The sequence below is a fragment of the Lynx rufus genome, unplaced genomic scaffold (genome assembly GCF_022079265.1).
Source record: "Lynx rufus isolate CCGP_SWC_20201006 ecotype Redwood Valley unplaced genomic scaffold, mLynRuf1.p SCAF_28, whole genome shotgun sequence".
Taxonomy (NCBI): Eukaryota; Metazoa; Chordata; class Mammalia; order Carnivora; family Felidae; genus Lynx; species Lynx rufus.
The window spans coordinates 3,533,157-3,555,977 of NW_025814843.1; the positions used below are offsets into that span (position 1 = coordinate 3,533,157).

The following is a 22,821-nucleotide window of genomic DNA, read 5'->3' on the forward strand; positions in this document are numbered from 1 at the left end:
CAGAGGACTTTTTTTTTTTTTAAGATAGAAATCACATACAGTTCACTGTTTTGAAGTGTGCAGTTCAATGGTCTTTAATATATTTACACAGTTGTGCAGCTGTCATCACAGTCTAATTTGGGACATCTTCATTTCCCCCAAAAGAAGCCTTATACATTTTAGTTTCTACTTGGCCATGATGAATAACACTGCCGTAAATAGTTGTGTACAAGTGTTTGTGTAGACATACATTTACCTTTCTTTTGAAATGAGTGCAATAGTTAGGTCATATGGTAACTACCTGGTTAATTTTTTTTCATAGTCTCTACACCCAACATGGGACTCGAACTCATGACCCCGACATCAAGAGTTGCATGCTCTTCCAACTGAGCCAGCCAGGCGCCCTTAGTGCTTAATTTTTTGAGGAACAGCTAGACTAGTTTCCAAAGTGGCTGTTTGATTTTATGATTCATCAGCAATGTATGAGCATCCCAATTTCCCCATAGGCTCACCAACACTTGTCATTATCTGTCTTTTATTTGTAGCCATCCCAGCAGTGTGAAGGTATCTCATTGTTGTTTTTATTTGCATGTCCCAGATGGCTGATGATCTGAGAACTTTTTAAAAACTGCATTTGCAATTAGGGTTTTCTGCCCAATTGTCATTGTCATCTGAAGTGCCTCTGAAGGACTTGAGGGTGTCCACTTTTCGGTTTTTCTCCAACAGCACAATAATGTCCTCTGCATTATGATTATGATTAACCACGCAGTCATTCAGAGCTTTCTTGCAGGAAAAAAAGGGGAAAAAAAGCCTTGAGCACAAGCTGTCTGCTAGGTCCTGAGGATACAGTAAAAAAAAAAAAGGGGGGGGGGCAAAACCTTGCCCCTTGTTGAGCTTGGTGCATAAGGGTGTGTCCCTGGATTCAAACCCCTGCTTTGTCACCTCCCAGCTATGTGGCCTTGGACAAGGTGCCTAATCTTGCTCAGCCTCAGTTTCCCAGTCTGTGAAATAAGGTGGCTCTGAGAGTTGCATGTAAAGCACTAGGCACAATGTCTGGCACATTGTGAGGTAGGCATTCGTTATTGTCAAAGGTGAAGCCAGACAAATAAACGTTAACAATAATGGATAGTGAGTTATGATCGGAGAAGTATATAGTGTCATTGGAGCACCTAGTGGGGGCCTCCAACCCAGTTCAGGGTCTAGGAAAGGCTAGGAATTGATGTTTCAATGGAGAGACAACAGATGAGTAGGAGCTGGCTAGAACAAGGGCAGTGTGTGTGTGTATGTGTGTGTGTGTGTGTGTGTGTGTGTGTGTGTGTTTGGGGGGGAGGGTTGTTGCTGGCAGGGGGACCAGCCTGTGCAAGGCTTGGAGGCAACATAAGGGAGCATGGCATACTGGAGAGACTGAAATGTGTTCCAGTGTCTAGAACGGTGCTGTCCAATAGAATGCTCTGCAATGATGGAGAAGTTCTGTATCTGTGCGGTCCAATATGGTAGCCACTAACCAACCACATGTGGCTACTGAGCATTTGAAACGTGGTTACTCTGACTGTAGAACAGAATGTTTAATTTCATTTTATTTTAACTGATTTAAATTCAGAGAGTCAGATGGTGGGACAGCGCAGGCCTAGAGTGCAACGTGTAAGACACGGTGGAGGTAAAGCAATGGAAAAGAGCATCTAGACTGCCCAGGGTTGCAGGGCATGGAGTTTGCATTTGATTCTAAGTCCCAAGGGAAGCCATCGTTTGGGGTGGCAGGTGGGGTTAAGTGGGGACTGGGGGTGATCTGGGTTTCATTTTCGAAAGATCCTTCCAGTTGCTGCACGGGGAATGGATTATGAGGGTGAGGGGTGGAGTTGGAGTGAAGCAGGGAGACCCGTTTGTAGGTGCCTCCAGTCTCCCAGGGGAGAGATGATAGTGGTTTCGACCGGACAGAGATGGAGACAATTTGGTAGGTTTGGGGCAGGGACTGGGTGTTAGGGAGCTCGGGAGAGGAAGGTATCCCAGGGCTACTTGGAGGGCGACCGTGACTTCAAGCCCCAGAGCGGAATCCGTACCCAGCTGGGGGCAGGGAGTTCTCATCTCTGCAGTGCCTGGAGGCCTCCCTGTCCCCCCCTGCTGGTAGGTGCTGGAAGCGTCTTTCGCTAAGGGGTGTGGAGCTGACAGGGCCCCCTGCTAGGGGGGCAGGAGGAAAGCCCGAGAGAGGTGGGAAAATCCCCTCAGATTCCTAGTTAGTTGGTCGGGTGGCGTGCATTCCCAGAGTCATGTGCTGGGCTGGGTCTGTCCTCTCCCTGGGGTCCGTCCACATTAGCTCCGTCTGCCCTGGGACGGGTCAACCAGTTCCCAGCCTGAGAAGGCATGTGGTGGGGAAGGGGAGGAGGCAGAGGTCGGCACAGCGGGGCAAGGACCCCCCACTCCGTGCCAGCTCCCACCTGCGGCGAGGCCCCAGCACCCGAGGGTTGCCTCTGCTTGCCCCCCCCCCCCACCTGGGCCATCACCGGCTAGACACAGTGGGGGTGGGGAGGCGGGGCGTGTCTCCCCGAGAGCAGGGTGTGGCCAGTGGTCCAGCCGGTCACTCGCGGATGGCCAGCCCGTCCTGACCCGGGAGACTTAACCCCACTCCCCACCATGCCTGCAGGCCGGGTGGGCTGAGGGTGCGCAACACCCCGAGACCGCAGCCCCTGGCGGAGCTCAGAGCAGGCTTGGGGAGGTTCTGCGGCTCCCGGCTGTCAACGCCCGCCGCCCTCCCTGCCTCACTTCCTCCCGCAGCCCCCGCCGCCCCGGAGGCACGGGATCCCGGCGGGTCCGCAGCCCCGGCCGCCACGCCCTGGCCTCGGCCCGCGGGGTAAGTCGGTGGGCGATCGGGGCACATTGGGGAGGGGGGAAGGTGCCTGGAACCTGACAGCGACCGATCGGGGCGGGGAAGCCGCAGTGGGGGGGGTGGGGGGAGGCTGCCTGCTTCTCCAGCCCAAGTGAGGGTCTTCAAGGGGCTCCCGCCTCTACCTGGACTGCCAGACCCCTTCCTCCCTGCCTGGGGCGGGTAAGAGCTGCAGGACAGGCGGCAGGGGCCCGACAGGTAGCTGTTGCTGCTGAGGCTTGGGAACGGTGGGCTGGGGGGCAGCCGGGGAGGCAGATCGGGGGTCGGGGGGATGGTTAGGGACATAAGCCAGGCTAAACGGTGTGTGGCTTGGGAAGGACGCCCCAGAGTGGCTGTCCATCTTTCTAGATAGATGGTGGGTCATGTTGAAGTAAAAAACCTAAAACAAACAAGTCTACATGTTGAGTCAGCTAGCCAGGTCCCCGCCTCTCTTGCTTCTGTGGGAAAATGCCCCCCAACCCCAGGTCCCTGAGGGCTGTGGGAGCCTGAAGCTGGACGGGGCCCAGCCCAAGCCCTGTCACCATCCAGCCTCTCATCTTCTCGCCCTTGTTTCTGCTCCCTGTCCCCTTCTCCCACCCTGCTGTCTCCCCACCCATCGCTGACTCTGTCTTCCTTCTTTCTGCTTCTACCCACTAGGGGGCTCCGGGGCCTTCCCCCTGCCCCCAACTGGGGCCCCACCCCTTGCCATGTGATGGAGGCTGTGGTTTCCATTCTCCCACCAAGAGGTGTCAGGGCCCAGAGCCCCACTTAGGGCCCGAGAGGTGGGACTGTCAGAGGGAGTTTGGGCAGCCAGCCAGGGGGCTCCCTCCCCACTCTGTAGCCCCCAGAGACCCTAAAGCACAGAGAGGTGGCATTCAATGCCCTCAGAGATGAGTCAGACTGAAAACACAGATGGGCCCTGAAAGATTTGGAGAACTGAAGAAGGACATCATGGTAGCGTGCTGTGGTTTTAGACCAGGCCCTGCCAACAGCTGACGACCTCAGGGAAGTCACTTCCCCTTTCTGAGCCTTAGTTGTCCTGGTAGCAAAACGAGAGGTCTGAGAGACCAGCGGTTTTCCAACCGCCTCCCCCAGAATGCTCCCGTCCTGTGGCAAGAGGTTCGATGACCCGCCTCTGGTGCCTACAGCCGCACTCTTATCTGTTGAGAAGATTGGCCACTGGGCAAGATGTTATGTAGAGAAATGCTGTGTTTGTGCTGTGACCCCAAACGTTTGTTTCCCCGGACCAGGGGCTGTGGCCTCTCAGATATCAGAGGGAGGGAAAGTCAGGGACAGTCTCAACCCTTCCCGTGGGACTACGTCAGTAGGCAGACCCACTGGGTCCCTGTTCTTCCCCATTCCATCCTCACACCGGAAACCTCCCTCCCTCTCCTCACCCTGGCCTTTCTCCCCCTCCCGACGGTCTGACTCGGTGGGTGGGTCTACTTGTACTCAGCTTCTATCTAAACTTCTCTCTCTCTCTCTCTCTTTTTTTAATGTTTATTCTTTTTTTTTTTTTGAGAGAGAGAGAGAGAGAGAAAGAAAGAGAGCAAGCACGAGTTGGGAAGGGGCAGAGAGAGAGGGAGACAGAGAATCCCAAGCAGGTTCCACACTGTCAGCACAGAACCCGATGTGGGGCTCGAACTCACGAACTGTGAGACCATGACCTGAACTGAAATCAAGAGTCGGCTGCTTAACTGACTGAGCCACCCAAGTGCCCCCTAAACTTCTCTTTTTGCAGGCCCCAGCCAGACCTCTTACCCCAACCCAGGACTGGGAAGAAGGAGGGAAGGAGGAGCCTCTGACAACTCGGTCTCCACTGAGGTTTGAGCCAGACAGAGCAGCCTCCTCCCCTTAGGATGGCCTCGCCCTCCAGCTCTCCCACTTTCAGGCTCCAGACATCAGACGGAGGCCAAGAAGATGGCACTGAGGCGGACAAAGGAAAGCTGGGCCTTGGGGACGGGCCGCCCCCCATGGAGTCACCATTCCAGAGCGAAGACCGGAACTGCCCCCCTCAGATCAAAGTGAACCTCAACTACCGCAAAGGAACAGGTGTCAGGTGAGGCAGCAAATGGGGGTGGGGCCCAGGGGAGCACCCTGAGTCAGACTTGATGGCGAGGGGTGGAGGGAGGTCCTCAGTCTGGCTGTGATGGCTCCTGGGCCTGACAGGCATAACCCTGCTCTGCTCTCTGGGGTTGATCCCTCTGGAACCTTCCTCATTCCTGGCCTTCTGCCTTCTGAGGTCCTGTTCTTCTTCACAGGGACATGCTCTTCCGTCTGGAAGTACTCAACAGACCCTTGCAACCCTTGTGTGTGCCCTGACCCTTGTGCGTCACAGTCCCTGCGGGGATGCTAGCGTGATTCACACTCCGGTCCAAGTTGAGAGTCAGGGACATCTGGCAGTGTCCTGGGTGCTCCTGGGTTCTGCTCTTCTGCTCGAGGGCTGGACCTGTTGCCCAGGGGACTCTGGGGGGGCTTCTGCTAGGAGTCTGCTTCACTTTGAGCCTCCTGTGATCAGTACCAGTTCAGACAGTGCGAGCCCACTTTTGCCGGGGGTATATGACTTCCCAGCTTTTGGGTGCGTGGGGGGCTCGCCTGGCATCCCCCCTCAGCGTGAGGTCTGATGTGCGAGGCTGGAGAATCCTCGTGGGCAAGGCGGGACTCTGCCAGGAAAGCCCCTTCCTCTCTCCTCGTGTCTGAGACGTGGCACCAGCCTTGGCTCCCAGCCCAGAGCCCCTGTGTCGTTTGCGTCGGAAGGCCTCGGTCAGATTCAGAGCCGGGCAGGGGAGGCTGCGGGTGAGGCTTCTGGGAGCTGAGTAGTCCCCCTGGCGGGCAGAATAGGTCCCTCGATGCCCCTCAGTGCCTCAGTCTGTGCTCTTGTTGGGTTTCCCCGCTCCAAGACTGTGATGCCACCCAGTGACGGGAAGTATTTTGTCCAAATGGCCCCTTCCTCCGGCCAGACTGCCCATAGGGCTCCCCAGTCAGCCACAGAGTCCTCTCGGGCATGTCGCGGCCACGTGGTCTGCTAGGCAGATGATGGCATGTCTGGCCAGGCCAGGCAGACGCGCGACTAACTGGTGTGGGGGAGGCAGGGCCTGGCTCTATCAGTCACACAGCCACAGCTTAACACATGACTGAGCCCAACAGTCCCCTGCTCATTAGAGAGTCACTAACCCTTCCTTGGTGAAGCTGCGACCTGAGGGTCCCCAGAGCTTCCAATGGTCTCCCACCTCTTTTTGTCCCTTTATATCCACTGGTGACGGTTCCAGAAGCCCCAGGGGCAGGCTGGCCTCTGTAAATAGCGTCAGGCCCAGGAGGGGAACCCCACACTCCTTCCCCTCCCTCCCCTGTCACCAGAAACTGCTAGATGCTGAGGGGCTACCAGACCTCTTCTGGGGCCTTTCCCAGAAGTGTAGTTTCTCGGTAAAACTCTGGTGAGCATCTGATAGGTTTCAGCGCTAGGCCCCTGTGTCTCTGAGAAACTTCTGTCTGCCCAGCCTAGAATTTTTCTGGGGGTTAGGAGTCAGGGTCTGGAGTTAGACGACTTCCCCCAGGTGAGCCCCAGTCCTGCGCATGTGGCTTTGGGCGAGTTACTTTACCTCTTTGGAGGTAATGGAGAAAATAGAGATTGCTGATCCCAAGGGCTGAAGTGAGGGTTAAAGGTGCAACCACACCGTTATCAGTCTCGAGATGGTTTCTGAGAGGATCGGGGGTTCTCTTATTTATTTATTTAACTTTTTGGGGGTTTATTTATTTATTTTGAGAGAGAGAAAGTGTGTGAGCAGGGGAGGGGCAGAGAGAGAGGGAGAGAGAGAGAATCCAAGCAAGCTCTGCTGCAGAGCCTGACTCGAACTCACCAACCTGTGAAATCATGACCTGAACCGTGAAATCAAGTGTTGACACTTAACCGACTGAGCCTCCCAGGCGCCCCTAGAGCTGGTTTCTAAGAGGATGAGGCCTTTTCTTGATTCCTTTGTCTAGGCCAGCAGGGCATACAGCCCCTAACAGTCTGTGGGTACCTCCTGTGGTCCCATCCCCACCTGGACTCCCGCTCAAGAGCATGACAGGTTCCTGTGCTGAAATCCTCTCTGGGATAATGAGCCTGTTGTAAGACCATCGAGCCACCTGGCAAATGATAAGCGCCTGATGCGGAAAAAAATCTGGAGTCGTGGGGATGCTGGGGACTAGTGCCCTGGACAGGCGCTCTTCCACCTGCTAGGACTCTGGGCACTTGGGGTCTCCTTGGTCTGCGCTGGGCAGAGGCCCTCAGAAGGGCTCCCGGAGGGCTCTCGGGCCTGCAGGGTGCCCAGTGCTCACAGGATGCCCTGGAAGGACTCCCTGGGATGGGGGGCATTCGGGGTGGGGGGAAGCATGGTTCTTCCACAGCATCAGACACAAGTCACATCCCCACAGCCAGCCAGACCCAAACCGCTTTGACCGTGACCGGCTCTTCAGCGTGGTGGCCCGGGGCGTCCCCGAGGATCTGGCTGGGTTAGCAGAGTACCTGTCCCGGACCAGCAAGTACCTCACCGACTCAGAGTACACAGGTAGGCCTGCCCTGTGCTGAGACTCGGCTGACTGGTTGGCCTTGACTGTGGTCGGGAGCCAAGAGGTGACTGTTCTTAGCAGCCCTCCTGCCTAAATGGCTGCAGGGAGGCCCTGCCGACAGAGCTGAGGGCAGCTCATTGAGGTCACGGCTGTGCCTCCTGCTCCCTCCCCTCCCCCTGGCTCCTGGCCAACCTCCGCCATCTTCAGCCCACCTTGGTGGCCAAATGGATACTCACTGGTTCACAGTGCATCTTTTGTCTTTTTTCTTTTCCTTTTTTCTTTTCTTTCCTTTCCTTTCCTTTTTTCTTTTCTTTTCTTTTCTTTTCCTTTCATCTTAAAATAACAGTCTCATTATTTTTGCCCCAAATCTAAACATCTTTATGGTTTGGCCTGATTAGAAAATCAGCCCCAATGTCAGAAAAGTGACATTTGTGCATTCCAGAAGATTCTGACCATAAGGAAATGTATAAGGTGAGGTTAAAAACGTTACGACATCCTGGATCTCTGTTCATGACTTGGGATATATCTTTTCAAACCATTTAAATCTATCAGGTATATATTTACGTAAGGGGTTGGGCCATATATACCCATTTGTGACAACTTACACTTGAGTGCATAGACTTCTAACCCGGTCACTTTAACAGCTGCAGAGCTTTTCTGTTGTGTACATTTACCAGGATTTAGTTAACTATTCCTCAACGGTGGCCATTTAGGTTGGTTGTCGTTTTTGACCTCAACGTACTGGGTGCCAGGCCCTCTGTGTGCCAAGAATTTTGTATGTGATTCCATTTGACCCTTGTAACAGCCCTGGAACATTCCCATTTTACAGTCAGGAAAACCGAGGTCAAGAGAGGCCAAGTGACTTGCCTAAGGAGAGAGCTATCAAATGATGGAGCCGTTTAACGAATATTGCTCCGGGTGTTCTATAGACAACGTTGCGCATAGGACAAATTACGTCCTAGAAACCTATTTTCTAGGGCAGAAATTGTAGCCATACCTGTTGGTAGCTTAATACCTGTTGGTTGGAGCCTTAATACCCTATCGCATGGCTGTGTTTCCACCGGTCGTGTGTGACAATCTTTTTTTATCCTCCCAAGGGGTGCTTTGGGGCTGGTGGGCAGCCCGGCCACTCCAGGTCTGAGCACCCTGGTGCCCCTTCCCCTCCCCTTCTCCCACAGAGGGCTCCACGGGTAAGACGTGCCTGATGAAGGCCGTGTTGAACCTTCGGGATGGGGCCAACGCCTGCATCCTGCCGTTGCTGCAGATTGACCGGGACTCTGGCAATCCCCAGCCCCTGGTCAACGCCCAGTGCGCGGATGAGTACTACCGAGGCCACAGTGCCCTGCATATTGCCATCGAGAAGAGGAGCCTGCAGTGTGTGAAGCTCTTGGTGGAGAATGGGGCCAATGTGCATGCCCGGGCCTGTGGCCACTTCTTCCAGAAGAAGAGCCAAGGGACTTGCTTCTACTTCGGTGAGGAGCCTTTCTTGGGTAAACTGAGGTGTAGAGGGGACGAGGTCACACGGTAAATGTGTGGCAGAGCTGACCCTTAAACTCAGATCTGTCTGACCCCCAAGGGCTCGTGCTTCTAGTCACCGGGCTGCCTGCGAAAGCAGTTTGTCTTAGGAGATGTTTTAGCCTTGTCTGGCCAAGGAAGCTCGTCACACATCCGCTCCCAGACCAGGACAGGGGAATGGGCTGGCGGAACCGGTGTGGGGGAAAGTCTAAAGGGGTGTCGATGCCAGGTGGCAGTGGAGCTGGGCTCTGGTGAAGAAAAGAGAAGGAGGCAAGGAGATGGGAACCTTGGTTGGCTGACCTCTGTTCTGAGCCTTTAGATGGTAAAAAGCTTCGGTCACCTCTCCCTGGGGTCAAGAGCTGGACAGAAATGACTTTACCAGGGCTCATAGGAAAAGGCACAGCCGCCCTAAATGGGGCTTGGGACCGTCTTCCCTCTCAGCACAGGCCCGGGCGGACCTGGGGTCCCGAGGCCTGACTCTCTTAAAGGGGGCCCGGCGTTCTGTCCTGGGGATGTGAGGCGTAGTCAGGTGGAAGCTGGGAGGCCTGAGGCTCAAGCTGTCCCACTTGACCCCCAGGCGAGCTGCCCCTCTCTCTGGCCGCGTGCACCAAGCAGTGGGATGTGGTGACCTACCTCCTGGAGAACCGGCATCAGCCTGCCAGCCTGCAGGCGGCCGACTCACTGGGCAACACTGCCCTGCACGCCTTGGTGATGATCGCAGATAACTCGGCCGAGAACAGTGCGCTGGTGATCCGCATGTACGATGGGCTTCTCCGAGCCGGCGCCCGCCTCTGCCCCACAGTGCAGCTCGAAGACATCCCCAACCTGCAGGGCCTCACGCCCCTGAAGCTGGCCGCCAAGGAGGGCAAAATCGAGGTGAGTGCCTGGCCCCCACCTTTCCAGGAAGCAACAGGACCCCCTTTGATTTTTCTGCAGAAAGAGCCTGGGGCAACATTCTAGATCATTGGTCTCTCTGCCTTTTTTTTTTTTTTAAGCTTATTTATTTTGAAAGAGAGAGAGAGAGAGAGAGAGAGAGAGAGAGAGAGAGAGAGAGAGAATCTTAAGCAGTCTCCATGCTCAGCATGGAGCCCAACTTGGAGCTGATTCCATGACCCTGGGATCATGACCTGAGCTGAATTCAAGAGTCGGCTGCTCAACCAACTGAGCCACTTAAGCACCCCCCCCCCCCCGTTTTTTTAAAGTAATCTTTACACCCAAGTTGGGGCTTGAACTCACAATCCCGAGAGCACGAGTCACATGCTCCACCCACTGAGCCAGCCAGGCACCCCAAAACAAACTGCTTCTTTAAAATGTTTTTTTTTCAACGTTTTTTATTTATTTTTGGGACAGAGAGAGACAGAGCATGAACAGGGGAGGGGCCGAGAGAGAGAGAGAGACACACAGAATCGGAAACAGGCTCCAGGCTCCGAGCCATCAGCCCAGAGCCTGACGCGGGGCTCGAACCCACGGACCGCGAGATCGTGACCTGGCTGAAGTCGGACGCTTAACCGACTGCGCCACCCAGGCGCCCCAAAACAAACTGCTTCTTAACCTGTTCGAGTTAGGGATGCTTTCTAGTCTGGTGGAAGCTCTGAGCTCTGACCACAGAAGGGTACACACCTGTGTAGCCGGGAACCTCTGGTCTCGAGGGGCCTCAAGGACCTCTGGGCTGGGGTCCCTCTGCCATGTAGGGGCTCCAAGGAAGAGACCTCAGGGCAGAAGTGGGGAAGGAAGAGCCAGGTTCACTGGCAGGTCTGAACATATGTGAGCCGATGAGAATATTTACACTGTGGCTGAGCATGTGAGGGTGTGTGAGAAGAGTTTATACACACAAGGATCTGTGTGTACGGGCTGTGTGCGTGTATCTGGTTTTTTTTTTTTTTTAATTAAAAAATTTTTTTTAATATTTTTCTAGCATTTATTTATTTTTGAGAGATAGAGCAAGATAGAGCACAACCTGGGGAGGGGCAGAGAGAGAGGGGGACACAGAATCTGAAGCAGGCTCCAGGCTCTGAGCTGTCAGCACAGAGCCCGATGCAGGGCTCGAACCCACAGACCGTAAGATCATGACCTGAGCTGAAGTCAGATGCTTAACTGAATGAGTCACCCAAGTGTTCCTAAAAATTTTTTCTTAGTGTTTATTTATTTTTGAGAGAAAGAGAGAGAGACAGAGCATGAGCTGGGGAGGGGCAGAAAGAGAGGGAGACATAAAATCCAAAGCAGGCTCCAGGCTCCAAACTGTCAGCACAGAGCCTGATGCCGGGCTTGAACCCACAAACCACAAGACTATGACCTAAGCCGTAGTCAGCCACTTAACTGACCGAGCCACTCAGGCTCCCCTAAGTTTATTTATTTTGAGAGAGAGAGTGCACAAGCGGAGTAGGGACAGAGAGAGAGGGGAGAGAGAGAATCCCAAGCAGGCTATACACTGTCAGTGCAGAGCCCAATGCAGGGCTCGAACTCACGAACCATGAGATCATGACCTGAGCTGAAACCAAGAGCCGGAAGTTTACCCGACTGAGCCACTCAGGCACCCCTGCGGGTGTCTGCTTGTAGCTTTGTAGATGGTGGGCAGGTCTGCAGGGTACCGACTAGCTCCCAGCCTCCTGGTCAGTGCTGGGAGGTGGCCACGCAGGCCAAGATCACTTGCCTCACCCTGCAGATTTTCAGACACATCCTGCAGCGGGAGTTCTCAGGGCCGTGCCAGCCACTTTCCCGGAAGTTTACCGAGTGGTGCTATGGGCCTGTCCGGGTGTCGCTGTATGACCTGGCCTCTGTGGACAGCTGGGAGGAGAACTCAGTGCTGGAGATCATCGCCTTTCATTGCAGAAGCCCGGTGAGCCCACTGGGGCCCGGGGAGGGGTGCAAAGGGGGCCTGGCAGAGCTCCATACTTCAGGGCTGCCTCCTGGACGTGCCCTGCGGCTGTGCCAGTGGGGATGTGGCTGCATGCCCCGACCTCAGCCTCTGGGCCCATGCTCATTCCACACACCGGTCCCACGCCCATGGGGAGCATGCGGGGGTCCCGGTGGCCACCTGCTCTGGACTGGAGGATGAGGCGCTCTGCCAGCCCATAGCCACGAGGGTGGGGTAGAGGCCGGTGGGGCGGGGTCATTTGGGGCTCTCCCCCCATTTCCCTCAGCCCTCATGTTGAGCCTGACATGAGCAGACCCCTGTATGTACCAGCTCTCACACTCCCACCCCAGCACCGACACCGGATGGTGGTTTTGGAGCCGCTGAACAAACTGCTACAGGCGAAATGGGATCTGCTAATCCCCAGATTCTTCTTCAACTTCCTGTGTTACTTGATGTACATGTTCCTCTTCACTGCTGTTGCCTACCACCAGCCCGCCCTGGAGAAGGTACAGCAGGTGGGGGGTGGGGGGGGAGGGGATGGGGCGCATGCTGGGGAGGGAGGCCTCCTGGGACCAGCCTCGGAAGAAGATAGGGCAGGGATTGCCAACCCCCACCTGCACCTGATAACACTGTGACACACCCGAGCTCTCGTGCAGCTAGTGGGTACCGAAGCCAGCAACGCGGAGATGATAACCACGCTGCTAATACGGGCTGGGTGCTCACCATAGGTGACAAAGTATTTCCAGGGAGTGACATGTGTTAGCTTATTTAATTAATGCTTAGAGCAGTCCTCTGAGAACGATGAACTGTTAGCATCCCCGGTTTACAGTTGACGGGAGGGACGCACAGAGAGGTTAAGTGACTTATCCAGGCTCACGCAGGCTGTCAGTGGGGGAGATGGGATCTGAACCCACCGTCATAACCACTATACAGCGTGCCTCTACAACAGGCTAGAATCTGGGGGGCGGGGGGGCCTGCCCGGGAGCCCACGTTCCCTGTGCTGCCCTGTGTGGCCTCTCCAACAGCTCATGCTCAGAATGGGCCCTCAGCGAGGAGCGTCACTGTTGGGAGGGGACTCGGGTCCCAGGTCCTACCAGAGTGTCTCTTTCGCAGGCCTTCCTCTCCCTGAAAGTGACGACTGGAGGCTCCATGCTGCTGCTGGGCCACATCCTGATCCTGCTTGGGGGGGTCTACCTCCTCGTGGGCCAGGTGAGGGCTCCTCCCATCCCCCCTCCGCACCCCATGACCCCAGCACTCCGTGTGGCTCCCAGAAACAAACTAGAATTCCCCTAGGAGGAGACTTAGACTGAGTTAACCACAATCCCTTCATTTCCGGGGAACTGTCCCGTCACTACCAGCCTCGGGGCAGCTGAGGGCCTTGGGTTCTGGGGCCAGTATCTCCCTGCTGTGCTTTCTGGGGTTTCTGAGGGGCGGCAAATGACTCCCATGATTCCTCGCCACGCCAGCTCTGCTCCCTGGAAAGTGGAGCTGGAAGCCCCCACCCCCAGGTCCCTCGGCCGGGCTGGGACATTCCTCCTGGGGGTGGGGGGGAGCACAGACAGGCTGGGGCAGGTGCGCTCAGCCCGACTCCCCCGGTGGCTCCTTTTCAGGTGAGAGTGCAGGAGACAGGCTGGACACCGTGCCATGGAGCCTGTCTCAGAGTGGGTGGGACTTTGGTACCAGATCCAGGTTGGCTGGAGTACAGGAGGGTCCCCGTGGGGCCAGGGTGAGGAGAGGCAAAGGAGCTCTTCCCCTAGGCCTGAGTAGTGAGTGAGTTCTTCGCCTGGGTCCACAGGGAGCGAGGAGGCGCCTGGCATTGTCCGGGTGTCTGTGGGTGGCCGCACTTTTTGGAAACAGGCTTCACAGCTTTCTCAGCTAGCATGAGCCCCCGTCCCCACCCCGCAAAAGTCCAAGATGCTGTTTGAGCCTGTGAGGTGGTCCCGGCCAGACTTCCACAAAGCCAGGCCGGCAGGCAGGGCACGCAGTGGGGAGCCCAGCAGGGCTGCTCTGTGGCCTGGACAGCAAATTTCCGCCCCACCCCCTGCTCCTCTCCTTCCCCCCTCCTCCCCCCCCACCTCCTCCCCCCACAGCTGTGGTACTTCTGGAGACGCCGTCTGTTCATCTGGATCTCGTTCCTGGACAGCTACTTTGAAATCCTCTTGTACGTGGGGCCTCACTCCCTTCCCCTGTCTCAGCCCCGGGGAGCGGCTGGTGTGGCATCAGGCGCCAGGCCGGCTGGAGAGGCGAGGACAGGAGCCGGGGAGCGCCAGGGGCCTGGACCAAAGTGCAGGCTGTCTGGCCTGGGGCTCCTTGTGCTCGTCATAGTTACGTGCCCTGAGCGCTACGTGCCAGCGGAGCCTGAACTCTTTACATGTTGTGGCTCACTGAATCTGCACAAATGCCCCATGAGTCAGGTGCTGTTCCTAGTACCCCCGTTTTACAGGGGAGGGACCTGAGGCCCACAGGGATTAAATGACCCCTGATTGGGTCCAGTCCCAGGCACATGGAGGACTTCTCATCCATCTAGATGGATGGATGGTGGGAGAGGCAGGGGTGGTCGGTGCCGGCCAGTGGGGGCAAGTGGGGGCGGAGGGAGCTCGCCAGGTGGCCTGCAAGCTGACCCGAACTCTGTTCCCACGCAGCCTGATTCAGGCCCTGCTCACGGTGGTGTCCCAGGTGCTGCGTTTCCTGGCCGTCGAGTGGTACCTGCCCCTGCTGGTGTCCTCGCTGGTGCTGGGCTGGCTGAACCTGCTTTACTACACACGCGGCTTGCAACACACGGGCATCTACAGTGTCATGATCCAGAAGGTGAGAGACGGGGCGCGGTGACCAGGCAAAGCTGGACACCGTGCCGACGGGACCCTCTTGGCCTCAGCAGGCAGGCGCCCTCCTCCTGGGCAGAGGAGAACACGAGCATGTCTGCCTGTGCACCACAAACCCAAGTTCAAGCACGAGCACGAGTACCAGCGTGCACGCACCTGCCCTCAGCGGTCCGCGCTCTGCATGGGTTTGAGCAACCACAAGGATATCTGTGTGTTTGCTAGTGCATCCTTGCACACCGAAGGAGCAGAGACGATGCACATGAGCTCATCTATGTGCCTGTGTCCTGGGACACCTGGGCATATGGATGTGTCTGCGTTCATTTATTTATTCAACAAAAGTTGAGGTGTGGGCCAGGTCCCGTTCTAAGTGTTGGAATACGCTCCTTTGTTTGCTAACAAAACAGACAAGTCCTCAACTCTCCTGCATCTGACATTCTGGTAAGGGAAATGGAAACACTAAGAGGAATAGATGAGAACATTACAGGTGGCTGAATGCTATGGAGGAAATACATAGGCCGATGCCTTGGGGAATGACGTGGGGCAGCAGGTGCTTTAGATGGGATGGTCTGGGAGACCTCTCTGAAGAGGTGATGGATGAGACCAGAAAAATCACTTAGCCAGCGCAGACTCAGAGAAGCAGCATTGGAGGCAAAGGCCAGGAGCCAGAACAAGCTTGGAGCACTTGGGACAGAGCAAGGAGGCTGGGCAGAGTGAGTGGAGGGAAGAAGTTGGGGATTTGTTGTCCATGGGGAGGGGTCTGGAAGCCCCAGAGGTTTAAAAAAATGTTTTTAATTGTGGCAAAATATACATTACAAAGTGTACTATCTTAATAATTTATTTTTATTTTTGAGAGTGCACATGCATGAGCACAAGTGGGGGAGGGGCAGAGAAGAGGGAGAGAGAGAATCTCAAGCAGTTCCCACACTCAGCACGGACCCCGATGCTGGGCTCGATCTCACCAACCACGAGATCATGACCTGAGCCAAAACCAAGAGTCGGAGGCTTAAGCGACTGAGCCACCCAGCCTCCCCCATCTTAATCATTTTTAAGTGACATTTAGTGATATTAAATACCCTCATAATATTATCCTACCTTTAGGGGACAGTATTAAGTATCATCCATCTACAGAGTTGAAACTCTGTCCCCCTATTCAACATGAACTCCCCACTCCCCTCCCTGAGCCCCTAGCAACATCATTCTTTTTTTCTTTTTTTTAATGCTTATTCATTTTTTGACAGAGAGAGAGAGAGAGAGAGTCAGAGCATGATTGGGGGAGGGGCAGAGAGAGAAGGAGACAGAATCCAAAGCAGGCTCCAGGCTCCAAGCTGTCAGCACAGAGCCCACAAACAAGTCGGATGCTTAACCAACTGAGCCACCCAGGCGCCCCAACACCATTCTTCCTTCTGTCCCTATGAATTTGACTCCTCTAGGTAGCTCATAGAAGTGGGATCCTACAGTTTGTGTCCTCTTAGGACTGGCTAGGCTCAGTCAGCACAGTGTCCTCCCGTTTCATCCATGTTGTAGCGCGTCTCAGAATCTCATTCCTTTTTAAGGCGGAGTAACGTTTCACCGTGTGTATATACCCCATTTTGTTTATCCCTTTACGCATCAGTGGATGCTTGCGTTGGTTGAACAGGGGAGTGCAAGTACCTGTTTGGGTCTCTGCTTTCAGTTCTTTTGGGTCTATTGCCCAGACGTGGAATTTCTGGATCACAGGGTAATTCTGTGCTTCATGTTTTCACCCTGGATGGTTGTAAGCAAGAAAGTGATGTTAAAAGACCGGTCTGTTCGGTGTGGGATGCACAGATTTGTGTGTGTGTGTGTGTGTGTGTGTGTGTGTGTGTGTGTGCATGGTGTGTACAGGGGAACCCATGCTCAGGGCGGAGGCAGGGGTTGTAGGTCATGCCCGATGGGCCGGCCACCCACTCCGGCTCCTGGGTGTGTGTGTTCTAGGTCATCCTGCGGGACCTACTCCGCTTCCTGCTGGTCTACTTAGTCTTCCTTTTCGGCTTCGCTGTAGGTAAGGACTCCCCCCTCTGGCCCCTGCCTCTCCCTTGCCCACTCTGTACACCCTCGAGGCTGCCCCCTGGTCTCCCCAGGCTGAGGATCCCCCTTTCTCCCTCCTGCAGCCCTGGTGAGCTTGAGCCGGGAAGCCCTGGACTCCGGGGTCCCCACGGGCCCCAATGTCACGGAGGCAGCACAGCCTGGGGTGGGACGGGAGGACGAGGGGGGCAGCTCGTCCCCATACGGTGGCATCCTGGACGCCTCCTTGGAGCTCTTCAAGTTCACCATCGGCATGGGGGAGCTGGCCTTCCAAGACCAGCTGCGTTTCCGCGGCGTTGTGCTGTTGCTGCTGCTGGCATACGTGCTGCTCACCTACATCCTGCTGCTTAACATGCTCATTGCCCTCATGAGCGAGACCGTCAACAGTGTCGCCACCGACAGCTGGAGCATCTGGAAGCTGCAGGTACTGCGGGGCGACGGTGGGGGGCTCCCCTCCCTTTCCCCAAGTTCTGGGCCCACACAGTGAGGAGTGTGCAGGACCCAGCTGAGCTGGGCCCCCTCATCCATTCCTTCCTTCCTAGGGCTGTTGTGGGGATTGAATGGGCTCATAGATCTAAAGCCCTGGGGACGGTGCCTGGCACGTAGTAGGTGCTGAAAGTGTTAACGGTTATCATTGTCAAGTATCTCTTGAGTGTCTACCACGAGCTAAGCTTAGTCCTCAGTTCTTCGGGGCGAAACACACAGCAGAGAACAAGATCGCGTCCTGGCCCTCATGCAGTTCCCGTCCTGTGTTTATCAAACAGTCAATGGGGTTGCTTTAGTGGGTGAGGCAGGCAGGATGTGCAATCCTGGGATTGGGGAGCAGAGGGCCCTGTAGCTGGGGGCTGATATGACATCTGCCTTCCATGGAAGAAGCAATAGCTACTTCTTGACTGGAGGGTTGAGGGTGGGCAGTTGGTGCTCAGAAAGCCTTGTCCCGAAGGCTGGACTCCCACCGATTCACTGCTGACCTTGGGCAAGCCCCCTATCTTCTTTCTCCGAGCCGTGCCCTCATGGGCAGAGTTCTGTGCCCCACCTAATTCACTTGTGTGCCGGTGGGCAGGCACACGTGTGGGTAGAGCAAATCAAATTCCGCACCTGCTGGTGTGGAATTCTGGAATCGGTGACAACGCAAGTAACCGCTGGGCGCTCACCACATGCTGACTTCCCAACACCCGTCCACCTGCAAGCGGGGAAACTGAGATTCAGAGGGGTTGGGGGCCTAACATCACACAGGTTGATTACCTGCTGGACATGGGAGCTGGATTCAAACCCACATGCTTAGCAGACTTTGGGTTCTACAAAGTGCTGTGGAGTACCCTCCTGGCTACCGTCTGATGTGTCCTTTGTCCCCAGAAAGCCATCTCTGTCCTGGAGATGGAGAATGGCTACTGGTGGTGCAGAAGGAAGAAGCGGCGGGCAGGCGTGAAGCTGGCCGTTGGCACCAGGCCAGATGGCAGCCCTGATGAGCGCTGGTGCTTCCGGTGAGTGAGGGAGGCAGGGGAGGGTGGCCTGGGGGCCTTGCTGACCCAGTGATCCCTGGAGACTGCACACCACGGGTCGGCCTGACTCTCGTAAAAGCCAGGGGACAGCCACCAGCAGTCAGGTCTGGTGGGAGAGGCAGGGCCCAGGAGCACCAGGGGACTCTGCCCTGGACAGGCGAGGTCAGGGATGCCAGTCTGCCATCCCAGCCGGTCCTGTCCCTTCCCTCCCCTGACCTGCTCCTTCCGGCCTGAAATGGGGCAACACTCAGGAGGCCAAGAAGCCAGAGGGGCCCTCAGGTTCCAGCACACTAGCCTTGCCCGGGCTGGTCTGCTCTGCCCTCCTAACTCCCCCAGCCCGACCACAGAGGCTACGACCCTTCCACAGAAAACAAAGTCTGCCGTGGGAGAGGGGAGGGTCTTGGGCATGCGGAGCGGCCACAAAAGGGCTCCAGAACCCAGGAACACGAAGACACACAGGATCTAAACTCTTCTCTGAGTATTCAGGGCAACCCAGGTGACTGTGAACGGCCTGAAGGGACAGATGCCCGTTTCCGCCAACGCAGACACGTGGCCCAGGGGGCAGCGGGGTGGTGGCCACCCGGACGGGGCCCAGGTGGGATGACGGGTGGCCCAGTGTCCAGTGAGAAGGGGGGAGAAACCCCATTCTCCTGACCGTCCCCGTCTCTACCTGGGCCCCGCGCCCGGGGCAAAGCAAGCTGTACAGGTGGCCTCCCAGAGCCTCAGGGCTGCTCTGTTGTCCTCAGGGTGGAGGAAGTGAACTGGGCTGCGTGGGAACAGACGCTGCCAACGGTGTGTGAGGAGCCAGCAGGGCCTGGCGTCCCTGGTGAGTAGCCATGGACCACAGCCCCTGCTCTGGAGAGAGAGATGTCCGTGTGTGTGTGTGTGTGTGTGTGTGTGTGTGTGTGTGCGTGTCTCTGTCTGCTCGGCCACACAGCTACGGACAGTCTGGGGCAGGACCACCTCCATGGCCACTTCCCAGTCCCCCTTAAAACCCTTCCCTCCTTTTCTCTCCAGCCCCACCTCCTCACCGGCCTGTTTTCAGGGGGTCAGCCGGGAGACACTCTGAGGACGTTTGCCTGCCCTCACCTCCCCGTGCCGTCCTCTTGGCCGGGTCCACTCAGCTGCACCCTTCCAGGCCTGGGCTGCGCCTGGGGGAACGAGTTAGAGAGCCCCCTCCCACCTATCCCACAGCTCAGGGGGCATCTCTCGGAGCCCCCACTGGCTCTGCCCCGTCTACAGGGCCAGCCTTGCTGATCCCCAGCTTTGCCCCCCTACCCAAGCCCCCAGCCCCCACCCCTCTGAGGAGAAGCCACTTCCTAGGCCTTTCCCCCCAGTCACGGCCTGCGTCCTGTCCGTTCAAGTGTGTGGAGGCCCCTCCTGTCTCCACCCTGCTGCCTGCCACCAAGACTGGCCTTGGCTCCTTCCTCTCATCTGGAGACCCGTTTTGAGGATTAGCTGTCTCCACAGCATGCCCTTTCTGGAATCTTCAGTAGCTCCCACTTGGGTCTGCGGTTGGCTCTCCTCTTTCTCGTTCTCTTTCCAGCAGACTCCACTTGTCTGTGACTGTGGCGCGCGACCCCTCCCCACAACAGCGCCTGCGTCACCTCTGACCCCTGGGTAGGGACACTCCTCCAGCCTCTGGTTTCCCAGGCTCCTGGGGCCCTGACCGTGGCCCTCACAAACCGATAGATTTCCTGCTTGCCCTCTTTGCATGCCTCCCTTCCTCTGAGTCCTGCCACCCTATCACCTCGAGGCCGAGACTCTGAAAGTCACCTTGCCCTTCATCTTGCCCCAAGCATCCCATACCCACTGCCTGCTGGGACTTCCAACTGGACATCCCCAACAGGGACGGCCTTGGGTTGGCCCTTCCGGGTAATGCGTGTGCCAGCCCTGCCTCTCCTCACCCGGGCAGGAGGCCTGGACACCTGCTCAGTGTCCCTCTCAGCCTGGTGCTGAGTATTATCAGGACCTCTCAGGCAGCCACTCACTCCTCTGCCCCCAGCCCTCGTGTCTTCAGCTTCTGCACCACTGCAAGGCTCCGTTTGCACCCTCTCCTTTAGGCAAGTCTTCCTGCTCCAGGCTTAGCCCCCAGTGCAGTCAAAAACTACACAAGGCCCGCCCGGTACGCCTCCCACTGTCTGGAAGGCCTCACCCCCCAGGGGGAAGACACATCGCTGAAGTCCAGCCCGTTTCCCACACCTCTGTCCCTCCATGTGACAGCCAGTCCCCCCACACTGCTCCCTGTTCTCTCTGTCCAAGTGTCATTCCTGCCCCTTATGGGTGTCCAAATCTGCCTTGCTTACAGGTTGCGTCTCTCTTCTGTCCCCTGAGCTCCCTGGACACCTACTTCTCACTTCCCTCCGGTTCTTCTTCCCGCCAGGTGTTCTAGATTCTAACACAAAAGGCTGTCACCTCCAGGGACTTTAAGCTCCTGGGAGGAAGTCCCTGACAGGCACAAAGCAGGGGTTCAGGAAATGCCCGCAGGAGTGGGTACATAGGGAGAAGGGTTGCTGGCGACTTTGGGATCACCTGCTGCACACAGAGCGTGTGGATGTGGTTTCATGGCTGTGGCCTCCTCCTGCTTCCCTGGCGCCTGCCTCCTGGGGACACAGCCCCAGGCCCAAGCCACAGGGCTCTTCATCCTTTTACAGGCACCGTGAAGAAGCCTGTCCTGGCCGTCCAGCTGGAGGAGGACACCGCCTCAGAGGATGACCACCTGCCCCTCCAGCTCCTGGAGTCCTGCTGATGTCCTGCCCAGATGCAGGACAGAGCCAGGGAATCTCTCCAGCCCTACCTGCTGGCTCTGGGGCTCCAGGGAACTTCGCTGGCAAATATAAATAAATATTTTCTCATGACTAACTCTCCTGGAAGCATCATTTAAGCAGAGTTAATGGGCCCTCGGGCTGACTGACATCTGCGTGTCTCTGTGAGCGTTTCTCTGTCTAGGACTGGGTTACTGTTGCCCTCAACCCAGGCACAGGAGACCCTCACCTGCTGGCCCCCAGCCTCGGGGCTGTCTTTTCCTGAGTGCCGTACCTGCTGTCGTGACAGATGTGTGGTGGGGGACGCCGGCAACACAGCCACCTTTTGTCCTTTCCCACAGCTTCCAGCCACACCCAAGATCTCTCTCAAAGCCTTTGAGCTCCTTGGTTTCCTTCAGGCTCTGGATTATTGGTTTCCCTCCCTGCTGGGCTACCTGCTCAGTTCCTACCCCTCCAAGCTGTTCTGCAAGGCCGCCAGAGGGGACTTCCTAAGAGGGAAGAGAAACATGTTACCCATGTGCTCTGAAGGCTTGAAAGGCTCCCCCAGTGCCCACAGGACACCCTAGCTGGCATCCTCAGTCCTCCAGGGTTTTGCCCAAATATTTCCAGATACCTCTTCCCCTATACCCCTGCTGTCCTCCATGTTGTCCTTAGCACTTTTACTGTATTCTTCAGGTAGACTGATGGGCCTGTGTATTTGACCCCCCCCTACCCCCCACTTGGCTCTTGCCGGAAGCCCCCCACCCCACCCAAATCCTTAAGACCAGCTCACAAGTTGTCTCGCTATAGCTTTCCCAATTTTCTCCAGTCCAAATGAATTGCTCTTCCTTGGTGTCCTAAGTGTTTATAAAACGCGTACGAATTGAGTATTTTTTAAGTGGGGAAGACCTAAGGGTGTGCAAATGCTGAAAGGAAAGCATTTGCGGAGAGGGAGAGGTTTACATTGCTGGTGAGATCGAAGAACAGGCACAGGAGAAAAGAGGATGGAAGCGGATCCAGATAAGACGTCTGCTTGCTCCTTAGGGGTCATTCTCAAGAGCGATGAGAGCTGTCAGCAAGAAGGGATTTTGAGAGACTCCGTGGATGTTTTGAAATAGCTGCGGGAAGAGAGCAAACTGGCAGCGCTTCCTAGAATCAGAAGCACTACTATTTGTGAATGCTTGCTGTTTCAGGTGTGATATCTCATGTGATCCTCAGAGTAACCTCTGCGGTGCCGGTATCTTCATGACCAGAGGAGCAACAGAAGCTCAGGGTGGCTGAGTGATTCGCACAAAACCACGCAGCTAACAAGCGCCTGGGGCCCCAACGCCTCGTGGCTAACGCGTTTCAGCCCCCACGCATGCGCCCTGGAGCACTCCTGGCACCGCGAGTCACATTATCCGGGGCCATGGAAGAGACCATGGGCTCTAAAGGAGGGGGGGTGGCCTGGGGTGGTGGGGCGGAATCTGCATCGTTAAATGGGCTGGAAGTTCCCGTGAGTCTTTGCCAGCATTACCCTCCCTCTTGTGAAGAATGGAATATTCCGACTCCTTAAAGGCAAGGCACGCAACTAAAGCGACCTTTCCCTTAGAGTCGCTATGGAGGTAAGCGGGTTTTGTAATTTAGCTTAGTGGCTGGCGGCAAGGGCAAATGAGCTAGAAGCTTCCTAGTTTCTGCAAAGAAGGTTTCGGGAGGCTTATGTGGGGAGTGGAGGGCGGCTCGGGCTTCGTGGCGGGCGCGTCAGTGGGGGGAGAGTCGCGCAGGGCCGCGGGGGACCGAGGCTCAAGGGCCGCGTGCCTGTTTATCCCGTAGGGCTGCTGCAGTCCCAGGAACCTGAGGTCCCCGAAGGCCGGGCCCCCGCTCCCCGGACCCGCCGTGGGGAGCGCGCCAACCCCGGAGAAGTGGGTAAGTGTGGGTCGGCCTGCACGTGAGCGCGCTTCGCGGGTGAGGTTGGTAA

At 56.4% G+C, this 22,821-nt stretch overlaps 1 protein-coding gene across 2 annotated transcripts; it reads left to right on the forward strand.

Moving 5' to 3' along the window:
• The first annotated feature begins 2,533 nt into the window (after positions 1-2,533).
• On the forward strand, positions 2,534-20,982 carry TRPV2 (transient receptor potential cation channel subfamily V member 2). Of its 2 annotated transcripts, XM_047089665.1 has the most exons (15): positions 2,536-2,824; positions 4,578-4,895; positions 7,250-7,383; positions 8,563-8,856; positions 9,477-9,775; positions 11,562-11,735; positions 12,104-12,259; positions 12,867-12,962; positions 13,844-13,914; positions 14,396-14,561; positions 16,529-16,595; positions 16,705-17,042; positions 17,975-18,102; positions 18,867-18,946; positions 20,775-20,982. In XM_047089665.1, the coding sequence occupies exons 2-15, from the start codon at positions 4,696-4,698 to the stop codon at positions 20,867-20,869; spliced, it is 2,298 nt and encodes a 765-aa protein (XP_046945621.1). In that variant the 5' UTR covers positions 2,536-2,824; positions 4,578-4,695; the 3' UTR covers positions 20,870-20,982. The 2 variants fall into 2 exon arrangements, 1 of the variants encoding a protein (XP_046945621.1); XR_006964113.1 differs by lacking the exons at positions 13,844-13,914; positions 18,867-18,946; positions 20,775-20,982 and having other exon boundaries at positions 2,534-2,824; positions 17,975-18,061.
• Positions 20,983-22,821: the final 1,839 nt, after the last annotated feature.